Source organism: Typopeltis vanoorti, chromosome 4 (assembly GCF_054136105.1).
Source record: "Typopeltis vanoorti isolate ZY-2024b chromosome 4, IOZ_Tvanoo_1.0, whole genome shotgun sequence".
Lineage (NCBI taxonomy): Eukaryota > Metazoa > Arthropoda > Arachnida > Uropygi > Thelyphonidae > Typopeltis > Typopeltis vanoorti.
The window spans coordinates 39,463,730-39,486,394 of NC_143552.1; the positions used below are offsets into that span (position 1 = coordinate 39,463,730).

At 36.0% G+C, this 22,665-nt stretch overlaps 1 protein-coding gene across 1 annotated transcript in view; it reads left to right on the top strand.

Moving 5' to 3' along the window:
• The first annotated feature begins 13,816 nt into the window (after positions 1-13,816).
• The window catches only part of Nop56 (Nop56 ribonucleoprotein), a 60,346-nt gene continuing 51,497 nt past the window's right edge, over positions 13,817-22,665 (top strand). The window contains exons 1-2 of the mRNA XM_090391092.1: positions 13,817-13,914; positions 14,364-14,568. Of these exons, the coding sequence (XP_090247218.1) occupies positions 13,912-13,914; positions 14,364-14,568 (208 nt within the window). The 5' untranslated portion in view covers positions 13,817-13,911. The remainder of the gene's footprint in view (positions 13,915-14,363; positions 14,569-22,665) is intronic.

Consider the following 22,665-nt stretch of genomic DNA (forward strand, 5'->3'; position numbering starts at 1 on the left):
CAATATACAGACCACCCAACTTAAGCACCACAAAATTCCTAGAAGAACTAAACAGATGGCTTTCAGCCACGAAAGTAGGCACCTCAAAATACTTGATAATAATAGGAGACATTAATATAAACATTAGGAACATAAATAACAACACAGAACAATACCTAGACCTATTATCGGCATATAACATAACCCCATCCATACAGTCGTATACACGAGAAGAGATAGTCGGAAACACAACAACCTCAACCTGCATTGATCATATAAATATAAGGGCCCCTCCAAACAGCCACACAGTAGCCGTCATAACATGCAAACTAGCAGACCATTATTTCACAGCATTGCAGTTACACACTGAACCAGAACCCATAAAAATCACTGAGACTACAAAACAGTATCATAGCATTGTAAACGAAGCAATAGTGAACGATGAAATTACGTCTTAACAAAAATAAAATTAATTAGCATTAACAAAAATAAAAATACGCCCCCAAACGAAACAAAATCCATGGATAACAGACAACATACTAACAGACATACAAAGAAAAGATGCCCTATGGAAACAACTTAAGAAAACGGAATCTCCTAACAACCCAGATTCGAACGGCAAAAAGAAACTATTACAGCAAGAAATTAATAACAGCACAGAATGACATAAAGGAAACCTGGCACCTGATTAATGAAATGCTGGACAATATACACAGAACCACTGCCACAGAAACAATAAAACACAGCTTTGCCTGCGACCCCAAATCCCTTAAACAGTTGGCAAACAACTTTAATCAGCACTTCGTGAACTCTGTCCAAAAGCTACAAGAAACGACCTTTCCTCGCACATACGAACATTCTCCACTAGGTCCACGAGCAACCCAGTCGATGTGGTTCCCCACAGTAACAAAAGAAGAACTATCACTGGCAATTCAACAAATTAGTCCTAACAAAGGACCAGGGATAGACGGAATCAGACCAAAAGACATCAAGAAACACTCAACCGACCTACTTCCAGTTACAAAAACTGTTAAATAAAATCTTCGAAACGGGACACATACTTATTCTTGGATTCATTCACACTTCCTGCACACACACAGCATTCAATGGTAATATATTCCAATCACACACAACCCTATGAGAGAAAAATCTAGCTCTCACCCCGCTTCTTACCGGCATTCATTCTCGGCTTCAGAGGATACCCTCTTGTCTTTTTCCCATAAAATGAAAAATTCCATCGACTGAAATCCTGTATGATCCTATCAGAATTTTGTAAGTCTCATTCACATCACCCCTCTTTCTCCTGTTTTCTAGTGTCTGCAGGCTATAAAATTCTCAATCTGTCTTCATAATAAGCATTCCACAATCCTGATTTCATTTTAACACTCTCTTTTGTCCTCTTTCACTGTATCAGAAACCAGGACACCAGTGCTAAGCACAATAATCCCAGCGAGGTATCAAAGTCTTGTAAAGAGGTAAAATGGCATCATTATATTTACACGAGAAAGTTCGTTTCAGCATTGCAATTGCAATGTAAATGCAATTTGCATTGTAAATTGCAAATTACAATTTGCAGTTGTAATTTGCAATTGCAATTACAAATTTTCGAGTTGTATTTGAAACCTTTCCTACATGGCCCATGAACTTCAACTTGCTATCTACTAACACTCCAAGATCCTTAGCCTCATGAGGTTCTTTCTATTATAATTCCACCAATATTATACAATATTGGATATCGAATCATGCCAAAGTGCATGACTTTTCATTTAGTGACATTGAACTGTCGTCCATTTTCCCATGCCCACAATTCTAGCCTATTCGAATCAATCTGCAAAGACTGCATTTAAGCAACATTCCTGATTACCCTACCTATCTTTGCGTCATTAGAAAATAGCTGTGTGTCGCCTGTCGAATCCGTCCCAATATCACTAATGTAAAGATCGATTAACAGTTAACCTATAATTGATCCTTATAGTACACAACCAGTTACTTTAAATCTTGCGGAGTCACATCCCTCGCATACACTCTTATCCACGCTAATATTTTATAAGCAGGGTGGAATAGTTACAACTTTTGTACAGAAAGCAGAGTCTGAGTATGAAAAAATACTGTCTCTGCGTGCTAAAGACTTGGTGATGAAGATTTTAGAAAAATTGGTTAGGGCTCGTATTCAGAAATGGGTTGACAGTGAGTCTCTATTCTACAATGAACAACATGGGTTTACCAAGAGCAGGTCACGTTGCAACTTGCTCACATTCTATAACAATTACCATTGAACTAGACAAGGGAAATGGATACACCATGATACTTTGGGATTTTGCTAAGGCTTTTGACATAATACAGCATGGTAGACTGTTGCATAAATTGGAAAAAATGGGTTTGACTTATTCAATATTCGCATGGAAAAGAGGATGGCTGACTGACAGATATCAAAAAGTGGTATACGGGGGATGGAAGTCTGCAAGATTTAAGGTAACAAGTAGTGTACCACAAGGATCAGTGTTTGGTCCACTGTTGTTCAATCTGTACATTAATGATATTGGGAAGGATTTGACAAGTGACATACAGCTATTAGGAGTGCTGCTGATAGACTGTCTTTGCAGAATGATTTGAATAGGCTGGAATTGTGTGATTGAGCAAAATGGATGACATTTCAATGTCAGTAAATGTAAAGTCATTCACTTGAGCGTGATTAGATATCCAATGTCGTATTATATTGATGGGATTAGGCAGAAGAAACTGATGAGGATAGGGATCTTGGAGTGTTAATAGATAGGAAGTGAAAGTTCATTGCCATATTGCAAAGATTGCAAATGCAACTTAAAAGATAATTGCAATGCTAAAACGAACGTTCACATGTAAAGATAAGGATGTTATTTGCCTCTTTACAAGGCCTTGTAAGACCTCACTTGGACTATTGTGCGCAGTTCTGGTCTCCCGATTACCGTTGTGATTCTGATATATTATAGCGAGAGAGAGCGAGTACAAAGGAGAGTGTTAAAAATGATATCAGGATTGTGGATTACTGATTATGAAGACAGATTGAGAATTTTTTGTGTGCAGACACTAGCAAACAGGAGAAAGAGGGATGATATGATTGAGCCTTACAAAATTCTGATAACATACAGGATTTCAATAGATGGAATTTTTTCATTTTATGGAGAATGGAGAAAACTCAAAAGGGTATCCACGGAAGCCAAGAATAAATGCCGCTAAGAAGCCAGGGGAGGGCTAGATTTTTCTCTCACAGAGTTGTGCATGATTGGAATGGATTTCCATTGGTGTGTGTAGAGTATATGGTCTCTCTCGATGAGTGTCTGACTTCCTAGAGGTCTCTATTAATAATAATAATAATAATAAACCCCCGAAGGAACAAGGCCTTGTCGTGGCGGTGGGGCTTGCGTGCTTCAGTGATGTTGAGAGCTATTCTGGAGGTAGCATAGCTGCCAGCAGGGCCACCCTTGTCATCTGCCAAGCCTAGAGCTTGGCAGATGAATTGTTTATGGTATATGACAACTCCTGCACAGAATGTGACAACCCTTTCATGTAGGAAAGTTTTTGATCTCAAGGATTTCGGCTTCTCAGTGAACGATACGTTTCTTATGAGGCATAATGCGTTGATCGCCATTTGCAAACATTTGTTTTGGAAAATCTGTTTTAAAATCTTTGACTCCGCTGTTTGACTGCATTCGGTGAGTCATATATCAGGACAGGCCTGCTCAGTGTCTTGTTCAAAGACAGTTTAAGATCTCTACTTAACAGGCTATGATGGCAGCTACATATTGCTCTATTTGCTTTAGAGCAGACGTGATCGACGTAAGTCGCGAAGCCATGCACTTTATCTAGTTCTATTTGGCTACTTGTCATGAAATGGGGTAACAACATGACCACCTATCTCTCCTGGATTCTCATCTTGTAATGAATAACGCACTCTAGTATTCTTGTCTGCAATGACATCAAATCTCCATTTTTGAAACACATTCTAGTTCCGTTTATGTTTTGCAACTTTTCTGTCGCTCATCTAAGTCGTGTGTAGCGCCGTTGTGGTGGCAACTACTCATTAGATGTCAGCTACATAGATTGCAAAGAACAGAGATAATAACAGGAAGCATTGAAGACATATTTTGCGTTCAGATGATCTAATTCCCCACAGCTTCATTCGGAGTTTGCGACCGCTGAGACGAATTGGAAGGTTTGACCATTCTTAGAGGGCACTGTAGTATTCTTGTCTGCAATGACATCAAATCGCCATTTTTGAAACACATTCTAGTTCCGTTTATGTTTTGCAACTTTTCTGTCGCTCATCTAAGTCGTGTGTAGCGCCGTTGTGGTGGCAACTACTCATTAGATGTCAGCTACATAGATTGCAAAGAACAGAGATAATAACAGGAAGCATTGAAGACATATTTTGCGTTCAGATGATCTAATTCCCCACAGCTTCATTCGGAGTTTGCGACCGCTGAGACGAATTGGAAGGTTTGACCATTCTTAGAGGGTATTGGCCTACAGAAGTTTGAAGAGAAGCCCGTTGTGCTATATTTTTCCGATGCTTTTCAATGTCCAGGAAAATCACCTCTATGTTCTACTTCCAGATGAACAATAAGCAAATGTTTTTCACGACTCTAAGAAAGTTGTTCGGCTGAATGATTCTTCCGGCATTCAAATCGCTCATCGGGGAAGAGATGTGATTCTTTAGTGACTGTCTGCAATCCTTTTTTTTTTAGTATCATGTTCTTGGCCATCTTTCCTAAGCAGGAATACAAGCTGATTGGATGGTACTTTAGGAAAATGTGCTGCTTTTCCTGAATTTGAGATTGTGATTACATCTGTTTGGGACGTAGTGATATCTTAATATTGCATTAATATTAGCAATAACGTACACTACGTCTTTATATGGCAAACATCTGATGAATTTATTAAGATTATCATTTGGATGAACCTGAGGCTTTCCTATTGTTAAGTTTGGTGATGATATCATGTACATCAGCAGGGATGTTGTTTGAATGGAGTTTACATAATGTGTGCATTTTATCATACAATGCACTCAGTGCGCATGAACTTCTACATCCGCATGGTTATAGTTTTTTGCTAGAATATGTGCAAAGGCTTAACCAGAAACCGACCATGGATTAGTTTCAGGGGTTTACAGTCTATGCGCAGAACCTTGGCATGCTTCCATAACGTCTGGTCCTCTGTTAATAATTTTTATGACAATGTTCTGTGGTATGGTGCCAGACTTTGTTCTTTTCACTCGCTAGGTTTTCATGCTCACCCGGAGGTGAGTGGGCTTTGTTTGTGGCACATCCCCGAGGGAAGTTGCAAATGCAATTTTAATATGCTTGTCCGAGCACGAAATTCGTCGTCGATATTTTTCCTTCGAGTCGACAGTTGAGAGTAGGCCAACAGGTCGTTTCGAACAGTCGTTAGTTATGTGATGACTGCTGGGATCTGATCTGGTATATTTCATGTTGTGAGCGCAGTTGGAGTAAAATTGAGTTTGAACTCAGTTCGTCACTTGCATTTATTTGGTATAGATGTGCGAAATTTTTCCTTGACAAAGTTCAGGCACATTGTGGTACTTGGGTTCCGGATGTCCTATAATTGGCATGTTTCTAACTTCACCAAAGTTGTTTGCTATAGGTTGTACCGTTTCGATTTGTAGTTCTGCTGCTCCAGGCTATATGCTTAGCGCAGGTCTCATACTACTACCACCACTGCATGGATTGTGTATGGAATTATAGTTAAATCATTCTTCCAGTAACTGTTTGTTCGCAGTGTTTTATACGGAATATATTTTCAGAGAAATGCATTTGCGGTTTGGAACTCTAATCCCGTAAATTTGATGTTAGTAGTGAAGTAATTTAAAATGTTATTGTATTCTGTATTGAGCTTGATTAAGATGGCTGTGCTGCCTCTCCATACAGTTGATGTGGGTTCAGGCCTATCGTTGCAAATCGGAAATATTGAACATAAGACTGTAAAACTATAGATATCAAACCTATCGGAACTATAGATTACAATTCCAGAGCATTGGGCTTTTGGGTAGTTGGCGGTGTCTTTCGTTTAGTAAGATTACTTGAACACAATAGTGTGTCTTAAATTCTTGTAGTTAGCGCATTTTGTTTCCAAGACCTAAAATAAAATTGCTGGCATTCTGTAGAGAATTTCGCCTTCTACTAGTGGCTGCTTGTACATAAGCACTGCAACACTGCATCACTCCCCAAGGAAAAAATGAAAAAATTAAATTTTGTTTGTGTTTAAAAATAATAACAATGCTTATAACATTTTCTAAATGCGATGCAACATGTTAAAGGTTACAGCTTATGTTTCGACATGGATTGAATAGTTAATAATTCGTATTGTTCGATTAATGCTTTAGATTAAAAGACAAATGCAGTGCAATCTAACGCAGTGTCAGAATTATCACGTTCGGCCAATTGCAACTCGACTCGCCGATATTCGTTTGCACTTGTCACTGCACATAACAAGTGAATACGACACTGCTCGTTGAGCAGTGTCGTTACAGATAAATTGTATGCTTGCACGCGTTATTTCTGTGAGATATGTAAACTTTTATTATTGGTGTGTGTTCGTGATGAGGATGAAATATTTTTAATAAAGCAATTTTTTAATGTGTAAATTTATTTATTAATAAATTGGTTACTGAATAGGAAAAAAATAATTTTTTTTTATTTTATTTTATATATGCAGTACCCCCACTTAAAATTTTCACAGGTCGCCACTGCCTTCTACGTTTTTTTTAATCATCGACTACTCCGGTAAGGATATTTATGTATGATTCATAACCTTATCTAGTGCGGCTACTATATTTGCAGCCTTGTTGGTTTTAGTTGAGCTCTGAAGTTCGGCTTTTTTCTGGCGGTTTTCAAGCCACCACCTACGAGGCTATTATTTGGTGTTTGATGTGCTGCTGTTGGTTTATAAACATTTACTGTGGGTGCCCGTTCAGATGTTGGTGGCTCTTTGATTTCCCTTTGCTGATTTTTGGGTGGACAGTAATTACTTATACTCTCAGTATTTGGCGGAATGTGATTTGCTGCATATACCTTCGCTTTGTTTTTGATTTTAGCAAGAACCCGTTTAGTGATTTCCTTCGCATTTAACGCAGCACAAATTTGGTCTTGCAACAATGTTGCGAGTGGCCGAATTTTAGACAACGGTGGCATTGTCCAGTGGATGACTTCCGTCCTAATGGTTCTGGTTTTATAGGTAGGTCGCAGACATTTTTTAGATCGTATATTTTTTGATGATTTGCAGTAGAACAAGAGATATTGGCCGTAGATCTTCTCAGAGCACACGACTACTTTTACAGAGTTTAGTCCTCGGTTACGGAGGCCTCCTGCGACTATCTCAGTATTTACGGATTCAGTTATACAGTGCAGTACCGCATTAAAGTTTTTTTTTTCACTTTCCTAAAGCTTAGTGAATGTGTCTCAATCAAATATCTTCTCTTTCTGTATTCATACCCTTTCTTCCGTGTTCCTGGATTTTGTAAAATTTATTTTACTGTATAATACGATTGTGACCACGATTACTACTATAGCTTATTTCTTGGTTTGCAATCTGACAGGAGAAACTCCTTCCTTATATTGATTTGTTGCTTTCGAATGATATTGGCCTGGTTAGACGAGTGGTTAGCGAATCTACTCTTCAGCCCAAAGGCTGTGGGTTCGAATCCCACTGTGGGCATGGATGTCTGTGAAAATATTAGTGGTGGTGGTCTGCGGTAGATGACGTTGGTGTAGATGATGAAGGTAGATGCGATTAGTGGAGATGGAGTTGTAGAATAGGTACCCTCCCTCAATGAGTCTTTGGACTCCATGGAGATGTTATGTAATAATTTTTTTATAGTTTATTATCTCTCAAATAATTACATGAATATACTAATATTTAGGCAACAATGCATCTTTTTCTTGCAAAATGGTTCAGTAAGAATTATAATTACTCTTAATATCATTATCATTTGCAGAATTTCTCATTGACACAAGAGTAAAAAGTGTGTATTATTACCATTAATAATAATCTTAGTAATCGTGTTTATTTTTAATGACCCACAAGTTAAACAATATTACTTATGTTGCAGTTTACATAATAATATTTTTTTTTAAATTTAAATTGTAAATTAAATATATCATTTTAAACTTAAATATATAACTGAAGTATTACTATCACATTTTCAGTTTACTACTAGAATTCATTACAGAATGTTAAGTGAATAATGTTAGATAAATACTACTACTGGGATGTAACTCAACTGCACCCTCGAAGCTTTGTAATTAGCTTATCTGTGGGTGATACTGGTTATATATACATATATTTGTTATTGATTTGGTTGCTGTGTTGGAAGTAGGCAGATCTTTGGGAGGTCAAATGAATGATCTGAAAGGTCGGATCAAAGTGAAATTGCCGATATATCCTGTGTTATTGCATCTTTCTTGATGGTTCACGTTCTTTTTTTATTGTGGGCTTCTTTTTGAACTATTTAGGAGGCTTTTTTCTTCACAGTGGCAGCCTTTCTATGTCTTCTGCGCTTTTAATTTGTATCAGCTTTGAAGTTTGTGACTTCCTTATGAATATCTTGGCATCTCTGGTCAACAAAAATTGGTAATTTTTTTCCATTTTTGCTCTTCTTGCTTGGTACAACAGATTCTGGTTGAATGGTGTTAAATATTCGGATAGGAAGATTGGTGTATTGTCTTGCTGTGCGTTCAAGTCCTTGGCAACTGGTTTTTTCTGCCTGCTGGCTATTATGAGATTGTCTCTTGTGGACTTGCTCTTAAGACGAATTATGACTGGTGCAGATCGTGGGAAGCCTTGGTTTTTGCTCTTCCTAGGAATCCGATTTACGGTCTGGAATGTCGATAAGCTGTAGGGGGATATCAATTACATGGCCTAATTTTAAAACCACGTCTCTGAGGTTTTCTGTAGGTGCAGTTTCAGGAAGACCGTTTATGACAAGATCTTTTTTATGTTGTTGCTGATTTAAACGTTCGTATTGTAGTTTAGAGAATGAAGTTCTTGACGGAGTTCGGATGTCTCTTTCATCAAATTGTGTTGCCTGTCTTTTAGTGCGTTAATGCTCATTTTAATGTCTTTTACCGTTTGCAACACTTCTATAAACTGCTAAATTATTATGTTTTACCAAATCTTCATATTCGCTAGATTTTTTTGTTATTTGTTCGTTCTGTTTCTTAAAGAGTTCTTGCACAAGATCTACTAAGCTGGCTTTTATAGTCACTAGACCGTTTTCTATTATGTACTTAAAGAGTTTAAATTATAGGACTCACCTGCGTTTTTTTGTCTGTTCAGTTCGTCATCTGATTTTGCTTCCGGTATAATCGGCTGCATCGTAGGTGGCTGCCTTACGTGCGTTTCTTTGTTCCTCATGCAGATTACACACTTCCGTTCCTCACGTGTTACATCCGGTTCATATTTATGTTGCCCGGTTGTTTCTGAAAAGCCGGCACATTTTAAGTGTAGAATCCTACTGCATTTCGTACAAGTTATATTATTTCCGTTGGACGATAACTTCTCCTGGCATTTGATACACTTCATGACTCACCTTTCTTCCCTTAGGCAGGGAGGCGTGATTATAAAGATGGCGACGTCCTTTGTTCTTCGTTGGTTGTTGACCACGGTCCTCTCTGTTCCCTTTTCAACACTTCAAAATTTGGTTTCTTAGCTGATCTCGTTGAATTTTATATCACTGTCTTCGGCGTGATAAGTAGGGTTACTTGGGAGCACTTTCAACTTAAAGCAGGAGTTGGAACCACTTTAAAACTATAAAAAACTGGAGCACCAATATCACCATGCGATCGCTCGTATGCCTACACAGCGCCCTCTTCTAAAATTTAAAATCTAAATTTTAGATTTTACCTCTTCTAATATCTAAAATGCTGGCTGTTACTTTGTCCTCTTCTAAATTAATAATTAATACTATTAATTATATTAAAATAATTAATATAAATTAAACATATCAATAATAATAATAATATTGGTTCGTTGCGTCATTTTTTCAGCTAACTGATTTTGAGGAAAATCAGTTAGCTGTACCTGGAATAAATCTCAGATGAACTGCAAGTACGAAGTCTGTAACTGCAATAGTCTACTGTCAATGATTGGAGTGACTGTTGGCCTCTCGATCTCAATCTGCAATTCGGTTTGGAAATTTCGTCATCAAGAATTCACAAAACTTTTGAAATGTGTAGATGCTTGCTGTTCGAATTCAAGACTTTCCCTCTGTGAATCGCCTATTTAAAGTTCATAGAGGAATCGTAAATTCTAAGATAGAGTAGAAAAATAAAATAAAAAAGAATAGAGAAATAGAGTAACCCTCAGGTACCTACCTTCAGAAAAGTCTGGAACAAAATGTCACTGATGACACAGTGAATTACAAGTAGTTTCACCGAGACACTATCTATACACTCAATGATCAAGATAATTCAGATTATGTCAGATCCATCAATTCAGTGATCATTCAGTCAATGTAGAACTCATAACATTTCCAGAAATAAGCAAGAAAATGGCATAAAATGACCAGTCAAGTATGGTGACATTCATGTCAACAAGCCACACAGTGCATTGTCTTGCTGATAGAGACAATGGTCAGTTCCGTAGAAACACCGCAGAGAAGGAAGCATTAAATTGTCTAAAACGTTAAGATACATCTTGAAGTTTAATATTTGTGGCACAAATAGAGGTCTGAGGCTTAACCAGGAAAAACAGTACCATACCATCACAACGCCACATCCGCATTTCATAGTTGAGATTACTCATTCTGGTAAGAGATCTTCTTTCATCGGGCATCCGACATACTCACACTCATTAATATATTCGGTAGAGGGTGTAGCACAATTTCTAGTCCAAAACACAGCTTTCCAAGCTTCCATGTCTCATGTACTCGCTCTTTGCACTCCTGAAGATGATGACACTACATATTGGTTTGGGTAATATCTGGCTTTCATATAATGGACCTATCATGGAATGACATGCTTTCAACCTCGGTTCTGAATGTTTTGTCAAACTTCGTAGCGCCCTACAGTGAGAGTAACAACACTGATCATTGACTGGGGATTGCCCAATTTGTCTGGTCGAAGATAGTCAGTTCCGTAGAAACGCCATAGAGAAGGAAGCACTGAATTGCCTAAAAATGTTAAGATACACCTTGAAGTTCAATATTTGTGGCATAAATAGAGGTCTGAGGCATGAACACATTCCGAAGAGTCCATTAGGTGCCCTTCCTTGATGAGTCTTTGGTCTCCTTGAAAGTGTCACGAAATAATAATAATAATAATAATAATAATAATAATAATAAAGATTCCTCAACAATTTGCCAAACAGATAGGCCTGCAACATGGAATCCTCTAACTATCCCTGTTTCAAACTTCGTCAGTTCCCTTCTCGCAGACATATCACCCGGATACAGTTGAGCTGACATGAGAAGATCATATTCCTTTAATTTATAACGGCTGCATACACCCAACGCGTTACTCTGAACGATACACTTTGTCTATGGGGTAGTCCGCTGACTCCTACCCAAGCAGTCTAAAGAACTTTATATATGAGTTCAAGTCAGCAAAAGAAACTCATTTATATGGACATTTCGATTCAAAAGAGAACTCTGAGCTACTCATGAGATTCTGGAAAATTAATAGAATGGAAATTATCAAGAACAACATGCTTTGGATGATCATCGTTAAAAAATCAAGGGATCTAGTTAGAAAGGGCAGCAAGTAATATCTAAAATGCTGGCTGTTACTTTGTCCTCTATTCTAAATCTAACAAACCCTGTATAAAATAATTCATGTAAGTTTCACGAACCCTTTGGATAACTTGGAATCATATATGGGTAATGGTCTATATAATGTTTGATATGGACCTGCTTTGTAGCTGTAGATAAAGTATAGCAGTGTGTGAAGTGGGTGTATGTTGGAGTATACATTGCAAACAAAGTTATTTTTTTGTTTGACGTGCCGAATATATCCTTAACTTTATTACTACTATGCATCATTGAGAAGATTAAATTCTATATTTCAAATTATATCATAACAGAATAGCGTTTGAACATATATGGAGAATGAAAGAGGCATTCTAGTATTTTAACATTTCGATTCTTTTTGATGACGGTACAAAGGAAGCAAGATGATCTCAATTGAATCGAAAGAGGTAATTCGCTAGGATTGACTATGCAAGGCGTTAACAACGCATTAGAAGTTTCACCTGCCACTTGACCAAAAAGCAAATTTTCTCTGCGTTTGGCCCGTTCCAAAAAACAATTTGGATTTTCTCAAAATAAAGAAGAAGAAAAATCCTCTAACGCGTTTTATTCCCCTACAATGTATAGGCGAGAATGACTTAACCTCATCTAATTCTGGACACTAAGGGGAAGATCATTCTCCACCGGTAGCCGATTCGAGATAGCCGGACTAAGAATATTAATAATTATAGACAGCAACCGATGAGAAAGGCAGCTGACTAGTGCCACCAACTGATGGTCTCTAATAATAATTTTATATTTACTCTCTCAAATAGTGTGGTTCTACAGTCGATTTTCTTGAGTTTCTTTTTTTTTATTATTATTTTATTAATATTTATTGAAGGTATTGCATGTATAGCCTGTGTATCTTAGTGGAAGTGACTACGCAAGAAGAAAAACCTAAGTTAGATTCTAGTCACGACTACAGAAAATCTATCTTCGGCAGTTCCCAAGTTAGTCAATCTCTGGCAAGCACAAGAGTTTTTTTTTTCTGGCGTATTTTTACTGAAAAAAGCTTACTTTGGAAAAGTTTCTTCTGGAAAACTCAAGAAAATCGACCATACTATCTCAGAAAATAAATACAGGATGATCAAAATTAAAGAATCTCTCTTTAAAACCTTGTGGAGCGTCATTAGTGATCTCAAATGCTGTGAAATTTTGCAGGACACATTATGCATTATGGGCAAGCAATATATGAGAGGAAGAACGTAGCTGAAAACTCTCCAAACTGCTATTTGCTTGCATTAGACGGAATTTGCATAGCACTCAACTGGTCAAATGCTAGGAGGGTTTTAAAAGACGGACAAGGGATTTCCCCTTCATTCTGGTTGAAAATATCGTCCGTATTATCAACCAGAATGTTGATAATACCTTTGATAATGAAGTTATTATCAACATTCTGGTTGATTATACCTTGCCCTAAACCATAGTTTGGGGCAAGGTTAGTGAAGTTGTACTATCTAAACAACTGCAATACTGTTGCTGCGCTACGCAAATTTTGTCGAATCAACACATTCCGAAGAGGTCCACTAGGTACCCTCCCTCGATGAGTCTTCGGACTCCTTGAAGGTGTTACGAAATAATAATAATAATAATTCCTCCCTTCACGACAAGGATCGAACTTAGCCCTTTTCCAATCGAAGGGTACAGCGTACGATCATTCTTCCAATTGCGCTACGGAGGCATTTAAAGTATGCATGGCTTGCAAAAAACAACAACAACATGATTCTTTAAACAATAAAGTACGTAGATACAAATTCGCTTATAGATTTTAGTCTTCAAAAGAAATAATCGATTCCATTTTGCGGTGACTTTTGGAAGCTAAAGGTCAGCTGAACTCCACCATCAGACGATCACTGATAGTTTGTTTATCAAAAATCGGTGATAAAAGTTAAATTACATAATTTAACTTTCATATAATATAAAAGTTAAATTATATAATTTACCTTTTATATTTAATTTTATGTTTAATTAAATTTTTTAATAAATTTATAAAATAATTATTTGTTTAATTTATCGTATTTATTTTGTTTTGGAAATACTACTCTCAAACCCATGCCTTCACACAATGTGGCGCATGGTTATTCACCATGTTGAATGCAGTGTGTTTTGTAGTATATGTGTTTAGTTTTCATTAAATACATATTAACGCAATCATGGTAAGATTTTTAGCTATTTATATAGGATGTTATGTAATTTTGACGGCAGTTTCATAGTGTAACAATACTTGTTTTGCTTCTAACGTTGACAGTTACATACATATCGTCTAATTTTTCATATGAAACCAAAGATACCATGCTGATTCAAAGTGTGCAGTAGTTTTGAAATAAAAAAGCAAAATGATTTCATTTATAATGGAAAGCTTAGATTATAAATTAATTTAGTATAATCTAAGCGAAATCTCATTGAATGTATTGTGTACAATTTACTACTTCCTGTAATGTATGAAAATACTATTCTTTCATTTTAAATTGATTTTTATGAAGTTACGTCCATTAGGTTAACTCAGTACATTTTTGTACCAAAACAGACTGAAAATTAAATAATGTTTGGACCATTCATGCTAATATATTAGCATCGAACCTCATTTTTATTTCGTTTTCTTTAGAGTTGCCTGCATATATTGTATGAACATGCATCAGGTTATGCATTATTTCGGACCATTCAGTTTGAAGAAATAGCTATGCTTCTACCTGAGGTAGAAAAAAGTTCTCGAGATATTAGTAAATTTCGATCAGTGATACATCTAGTTTCATTCATGCCCTTTAAGAATGCAGCAAATGCTTTAGATAACATTAATAGCATCTCAGAAGGTAAGTAATAGGCAAATGGTTAAACAGTTGATATTGTTTCCATTATATTTATATTTATTATTTTTGTAACTATTGCTTTTGTGTTCATTATTATCATTTAAAAAAAATTGAAATTAGTGTTATATTTATATGAGCAGTTTATGGACAGATGCTCTATGAACTTGAACTGTATTTTATCAGGTATGGTATGCATTATCCATATTAAAAGTTTCATTAACTTTTGGATCATTTCAGCTCAGGTAGTTCACATAAAAGTTATTTTATAAGTCTATTCCATTAAAAACAGGAGAAATGGCTGGAAATAAAAACAAAATTGATTTACAAGTTGTAAAGTACAGTTCATAATTCACTTTAAATTCACAGTGACCTGTGAATGGGTTTGATTTGTGTGTCCTTTTCAGAATAGCATATTTGAGTTTAAAAAAAAAAATAAAATAAAACAGCAGTGGAGGCATATAGTAGATGTTGCACATAAATGGAACTCCTCGCATCTCACTGAAGGGGACTGAGATGTAGCAGTCCTGTTCTGCCATAACACTGAAGGAAATTTTGGACACATTCAAAGGAAGCTATTTTACTGAAAAGATACCACATTAAAGCCATTATTCTTAACACGTTCGACTACGAGTATGCTCGTAGTTGATAAACCAGCTACAAGTATACTCGTATGACACTTACTGCCAGCAATGAGATTACTGTACTGACCTTGAAGAAGTGAAAATGCTTGGCTTGTGGAGCTAGCATCAAAACTGTGTATTCTCATAGATGGTATATGCTCTGCGCAAGCCAACTACAAGTATACTCATATGACACTTGCCGCCGGGAACAAGATTACCGTACTGACCTTGAAGAAATGAAATTGCTCGGCGTAGGGGAACAAACTATGCCGAAGTGGCATGGCAGCGAACGTGTTAATTAGAATTATGGCCTTAACCTTAGTAATGCTTGGTCTTCTACTTGAACTCTGTGGGATGTAAATGTTTGTTTTGCATCATAAGATCAGCCTTCAACTTAACAGCATATAATGAATGTTGTGCAGGGGCAACAAACAGCAGTTAAATGTCATAACTTTAATAAATATGGAACTTTTTATTGCATTTGTTATGTTTGTAGGATGCAGTTTAACTGCATAAGTCTGTATTTTGTTGATGTGTTTCTGCTCTGAAAACATTTTTGCAACTATTGGGATCTACCTTCACAACCTATGACCTTCCCTTGCCATTAAGTTTGAGTTCTTCTGTAAAGCTTAATTTTTGAAATTAAGAAAATCATCCGCTTTCATTTCTCTTTTTGAAATTGTCGGTTGTGTATATGTGATAAAAGGACATAATCAGATGGCGAGGTGTATATGAAGAGTTAATTAACTTTGCATCTATTGCTGTGGAGCCTATCCTGAAAGAGCATAATTCTTTCAAAGTTAACTATTGAGGTTGTTTTTGGATCAGCATATCATATGCCCACTGCAAATTTGTTAAGCAGATGACCCCGTGTGATTGTTGACTCAAGGAGAGCTTCTCATAAAGAAAGATACCAGCTGTATTTGAACACACACAGCAAAATATTCAAGTAACATCAACTGGTGCACATTTTTTGGACTATTTTCAGACTTTGAAGTTATTTAATTGTATCTTCTCTGAATGCTATGCATAGCTTGCTGGTTATTTGTCTATTATTTGGTCTTGTTTATACTTTACCAAACAGCTTCATTTGTCACTCACTCAATAAAAAAAAAAATGCAACTTTAAAGTGCATCAAAGTATAATCACCATCTACAAATAACTCCTAAAATTTTTGTTAATATAACTTTGCACAAACTGCTTTTTTGAGTCATTGATAATACCTTCATTTATATAGTTTGCTGAAGCAAAGTTCAACTTACACTACCAAAACATATAAAATAAATACCAATAAAGCTATTTGTAAATCTATATATTGCTCCCACTTACAATAGGCAGCAGGGCCTATAGTGAATAAATGCAGTGTGTGTGTGCTAATTATATATGTGTCTGTTTCTTGAGTTTGTTTTAAATTGATTTTTGCATATGAAAGTTGAATAGTGGAATTAAATTTTGGCTAGTGCAAATTACCTATTCTTAGAGGTTCATATTTTAATATTTATATTTTTAATTTTCAGTAAGGAAATACCTTGAGTAGACATATTACTAACTTATAATATTGGAATTAACTCATGTAAATTATTCTTTATTCATAGAATTTTCACCTGAGTATCACAGGCATCATCAGTACAGATACAAGGCTAATTAAACAATAACTTTTATATTCACAAAGTGCCACCTAAGTAGCGAAGGTTAAATTTCCTAAATTTATTTTATTATTATTTTTTAAATTATTTAATTATTCAATTATAATAATTTTAATTTTTTTTAATAATTAAATATATGTGTATACAATTATATGTTAGGAAAGATTTGCTGCTTTATAAAGTACTATCTCCCACAAGGGGGAAAGACATAGACCATCGGATCTGTTTAGGTTAGGGGAGTGAAGTAATGTTTCACATGTTTTTTTTTTGTGAATGACTTTTGTCTTGTTCCACTTAACTCTATATCTGGTATTGATGGCATGTTCTGCAATTCCAGACTGTTCTGGTTCAAGGTACTGGATATACAACTGGTGTTCTTCTAACCGGACCTGAGCAGATCTTACTGTTTGTCTGGAATATGATAACCCACATGAGCAGGGAATCTGGTAGATGCCTGGATAGCTGAGATGTGGGAGCTTGTCCATTAGGAATGTGGTTTTAGCACCTTAGCTATACATTCACTAACCCCTTGTACATAGGGAATAGGTATACGTGTAGGTTCTTCTGTACTTGAAGAGGATGCTGGAGCATGACTACTTAAAGCTCTTTTTATGAAGGACTTCTTATAGCCATTGGATATGAAGGAGGAATTAATATACTATAATTCTTTTTGTAAAAGTTCTTCTGAAGAACAAAAGGAGTGGGCTCTGTGAACTAGTGTTTTTATATTACCTGCCTTTTGACTGGGATGGTGATGTGATTCAGCATGGCTGTACTGGCCTGTATGAGTCTTTTTTATAGACTGTGAATTGTAGATAACCATCTGGTTGGCGAAGAAACAAGAGGTCTAGAAAGGCTAACTGCTTATTTACTTCTACTTCTAGGGTGAACTGGATCCTTGGATGAAGTGCATTAATTTTTGAGAGACTGTTGTAGTTCTTCTGAGGTGCCCTTCCATATGGCAAAAATGTCGTCCACATCTGAACCAAATGTTAGGTCTGGGTGTAATGCTTTGAAATGCTCCATGAAGTAGTTGGCAATAGCAGAAGATATTGGATTACCCATTGCTGTCCCTTCGATTTGTTGGTTTAATTGGTTTTTGAAGAAAAAATAACCGGACTTTATTACGAATTCAGATAATTTGACAATGTCTGGAGGAAATTCTTGGTGTAGTAATTCTATGCTGTCTGCCAACGGAACATTTGTAAATAGTGAAACAACATCTAGACTAATCATAATCTCCGAATCGTCTAGATGCAGATCGGAAATTTTATTTCTGAAGTCCACAGAATTTTTTATATACATAGCAGTTCTTCTAGTTGAAGAAGTGAGTAAATTTGACAGATATTTTGTAAGTGGGACAACCTATACAGTTACAGTCTACAACTGGTCTTAATGAAATTCCTGGCTTATGTACTTTTGGAAGACCATATAATCTTGGTGGGCGCCGAAGGAGGTCTTTAGTGTTTTCTTTTTATCTTCATCCCATATCGATATATTTTCTATAAGGGCATTAAGCTTTTTTATTTGACTATCGGTAGGATCTGAAGTGAGGGACCTATAAGTCGTATAGTCGTGGAGTAACAGTGATATTTTTCTCTCGTATTCTCTTCTGTCTTGGATGACTACAGCCTTCCCTTTGTCAGCTTTCGTAATAATTAGGTTCTTGTTATTTTTTAGTGATTTCACTGCTTTTTGTCCATCATACGATAGGTTCGGCCGTGGAAGCTTGGCGTTAAAAAGAATTTTTGCACACTCGAATCTTGTCCTGTTAGCTGTTTTTTGGGGTAAGGATCGAATACCTCTGTCTATACTATGGAAAAAGTCTATTATGGGTACTTTAAAAAAAAATAATAATAATTAAATAAATTTAGGAAATTTAACCTTAGCTACTTTGGTGGTGCTTTGTGAATATAACAGTTATTGTTTAATTAGCCTTGTACCTGTACTGATGATGCCTGTGATACTCAGGTGAAAATTCTACGAATAAAGAATAATTTACGTGAGTTAATTCCGTTATTATAATAGTTAGTAATTATTTTTTTAATGTTACACTCATTCACAAAATGTATCAGCATTCTTAGTAAAGGCTTGAGCTCTTCAAGCCTTATGATTGGTCATAATAAATTACATTGAAACTACACTGGTTTCTATGATTAAGGAACAAGAGAAAAATTATAATAATTAAGTAAGAACGGAATAAAATTTGGATGTCAGCTACATTAAGTAAAATATGATGCTGAGTCTGATTGTTGTACAAATGAGTGGCATGGTCAGCAGTATATGCAAATATGTTACAGAATAAAAGTAAGTGTTTGGGTGTGGTTTGTGGTTTTCTGTTTTCTTGTGGAGTAAGAACAAGACATTTCATAATTGCACAATTCTGGGATATGGCTGTAAGACATCATTTAGCTGATCAATTCAGGTTGCAAAATGCAAGACTTGAGACCTGCCAAATTCAGATGGAGGTAGTCAGATGGCTGCATGTGCATCACTTACTTTGAACCAATTTCAACAGTCACAAACAGCAGCACAGAGATACAATGAAGGAATGCCATGGGCCAGAACCACACTAAGAGACTGATATCTTCGATTATCATCTGATAGAAACAGAAGTGTTACTCCAAATCAGCTATGATTTAATTTTGAGTTGGATACTGGAACATTGTTATTCTGCATGACCTTATCTTTATGCCACAAGAGAGTATGATTGAAATGTAATAATAGCTATGTCTGACTGATTAATTAATAGGAATTGCTTGAGATAGAGTTAAATTAAGAGTTATTTTTGTGCTTAGCTGAATATTTCTCTTGTATGTAAGAGAAGGAACAACAATTCTTTTATGTGATCCTTAAGGATAAATACAAGTGAAAAACGGCAAAATAGATTAAGGACTTGGCTCCAGCCAGAGGCTTTTCCTAAGTCTACAATTCAAGCATGTGTAAGAGCATACCTATGGCCTTGAGAGAGGGGGGGGGGGAGTAAAACTAAGTTAAGGATTAAGATTAATTGCGAGTAGTTTTATGTGTGAATTAGAAATTGAAGTCTATAGACAGTTTGAACTAGCTCAAGCAACTACGATATAAAATAAATAAGAAAAATATTACAAAGACGCAGTAGACATCCATTTATCAACATTTCGTTAAAAAAACTTAAATAATAAAAAATTAAATATAAAAATTTTACACTGTGAAGGGGGATTTATTGAGGCATTTTTATGTTATTCTTGACCATTAACTTCATCTAGGTATTTATTTTTTATTTTTTTATATATATTTTATGTAGGCTGGAAACTGAAGAGATGAAATCCGGAACGTTTTCAACCCACAGTTGAAAAATGCCGGATGGTGGTATCACACTGGGTGATGAAATTCATCTTTTCATCTTGCCTGTACATTGAAGTCTTCTTGGGGATGGTTGTGAAGATCCTGAGAAGATAGTTTATTTCCTAAATTTGTTCCTGCCAACAAAATCTCTTAGTTACCATTCACAAAAGATAAACAGTCTTTTTTCCTCCCTAGTATTTACCACTGACAAACAGGATATTTGTTAAAAAATGGCTACAAGAACACCTGTCTCATATTAACAACAGTAAATCGCAGAAACTCTGCCCATTCTCAGCATGGCATGGACACTGATCACAATATTCTCCTGTCTGACACTGACCTTTTACATCACTGCCAGTTTAGGTTTGAGCGGTTATATAAAAAGTGTGCTGAGGTATTTCTACACTGCCTAAACTTAAATCAAATGATTACCTGTCATTTGCCAAGAGTTTAGGAGTAATGGCAATAGTGTGCTTTCCCCCTCTCACTTTTTAAATTTTTTAAAATTTATTTATATATTTTTTTAAATATACACTGGTGTTCAAAACCTGGAAACGAACACCATTTCTGAATATTACAACTGCCAGTTCAGATGAATCAGCTTATGGCAATTTGTATAACTGATGCTTTTGAGTAGAAAGCAGGCACACATTCAAATTTGAATCACACACAAAGAGGTCACATGATAGCACTCATCAGGATAAAATGCAATAGTCTGTTCTGAGGAAGCTCTTTTCATGAAGGAATAAAATTGCAGACTTAGATTTCTTGTAATGCCTCAAAGACATCATCTAGATTAATAAATTTTGAAATAAACTTTCAACATCATCTAGATGTTTTCACACAGACAAGAATTATTGAAAAGCTTGAAGAAAGCTCCCGAATTACTGATATTGCCAGTTTGGAATCTCACATAGCATTTGTATCCATGCTCAGAGCAGCGTTTCAAGCCATTGTTCCAGATGTTTGCTAAGAGGTCGCCCTTACTCTACCATGGAGCATGAAGACAGATTTTTGGTTATAACAGCAAAATGTAATCGACTCACCACAGCAGGTCAGCCTATAAGCTGGCTCCATTCAAGGTATGTGTATATAGATACACTGTGGTAAGACAACAAGTAGACCTATACACCAGAGGACTGTAGTCTATCCCTTTAACGACAGCTCATTGTGGAGCACATTTTCAGTGTTGTTGTGTCCATAAAAATTGGACAAGACACCAGTGGGCTAACATACTCTTTACAGATGAGCATCATTTTAACAATACCACTTTCACAGCAGACAACACTTGATCTGGTGTGAAAGTGGTACTGCTTACCACCTCAAAAATATTCTTGAAAGGGATAGATATGGTGGTGCTGGGGTCATGGTAAGTGTTGGAAATTGGGACTATGGCATGAACGATATTGCAACAAAGTTTTTAGTTTATCTTTCATTTTATTTTATAATACCCATATTGTCCCATTCTAGCATATGGTAAATAGGATTCATTATGTTCTTTGTTCCATCTTCACATTATGATTATGTTATGCACTGATGATGATGATGGCCTGTTAGTTTCTTTCTGAGGTATTTTGCAATAATAAAAATTACTTATTCTTGTGAATTATCTTGATAGACCTGTGTTTCATTCAGGATTTCTCCATCAGTGCAGGTCACAAAGATGCCTCCAATGAACTTGATCTTGAGCCTCTCTCTTCCATATTATACCCATAGATTTATGTATTCACCAGAAAAAACATTCTGGTGAATACATGTCTAATAATCTTTACTATGTCATTAGTACTATTAAAAATTGGTGATAGGCAAGAAACTGGATAATTATGATTGTAAAAATGTAGTGCGAATTGATACTTCAGAATTCTAGCAACAGGTTGGGAGACTCCATAAATATATTGGATAGAAAGTCAATGGTTGCAGAGGTGTTCCAAGAGGTGGGAACATATAAATTGATCATGCACTGGATTTTGCAGAGGTTAATGCTATTGAAAAGCACAGCAGATTTAATTATCCGATAATTATCATTATAATGATGAAACCAGTGAACAAACCGTATGAGCTCTGTTAAGCAAAATCTTGACAATAACCTATCTTTTGGGGGCAGGTGATTTGTGGAATAATGTTATATGTATCTGTCAAAGTAATTTCCACACAATTGATATGGTTAGTTATGATGTTGAGTGCATCCAGAGAATTGATTTTCAATGGCATATAAACAACCATTGAAAATCAGCTTCACCATGGAAAAGCAGAATGATTGTAGCGTACCTTGATACATCACATTACTCCTGGTCTTTTGGAAACCTTCACTGGCAGATGCACAAAACATGATTCTATTATCATTTCCTCTCCCCCCCCCTCTCCAAAACCAAAAAGATTATCACCAAGGCTTTTCTTAATGGAACTGATTGTTTACTTATTGACTTCATTGTTATTGAATGATTTAATCCTCTCAGAACCCATTGCATCATTAAATGTAGAGTACTCCTATATTCGGAAATCTCCAA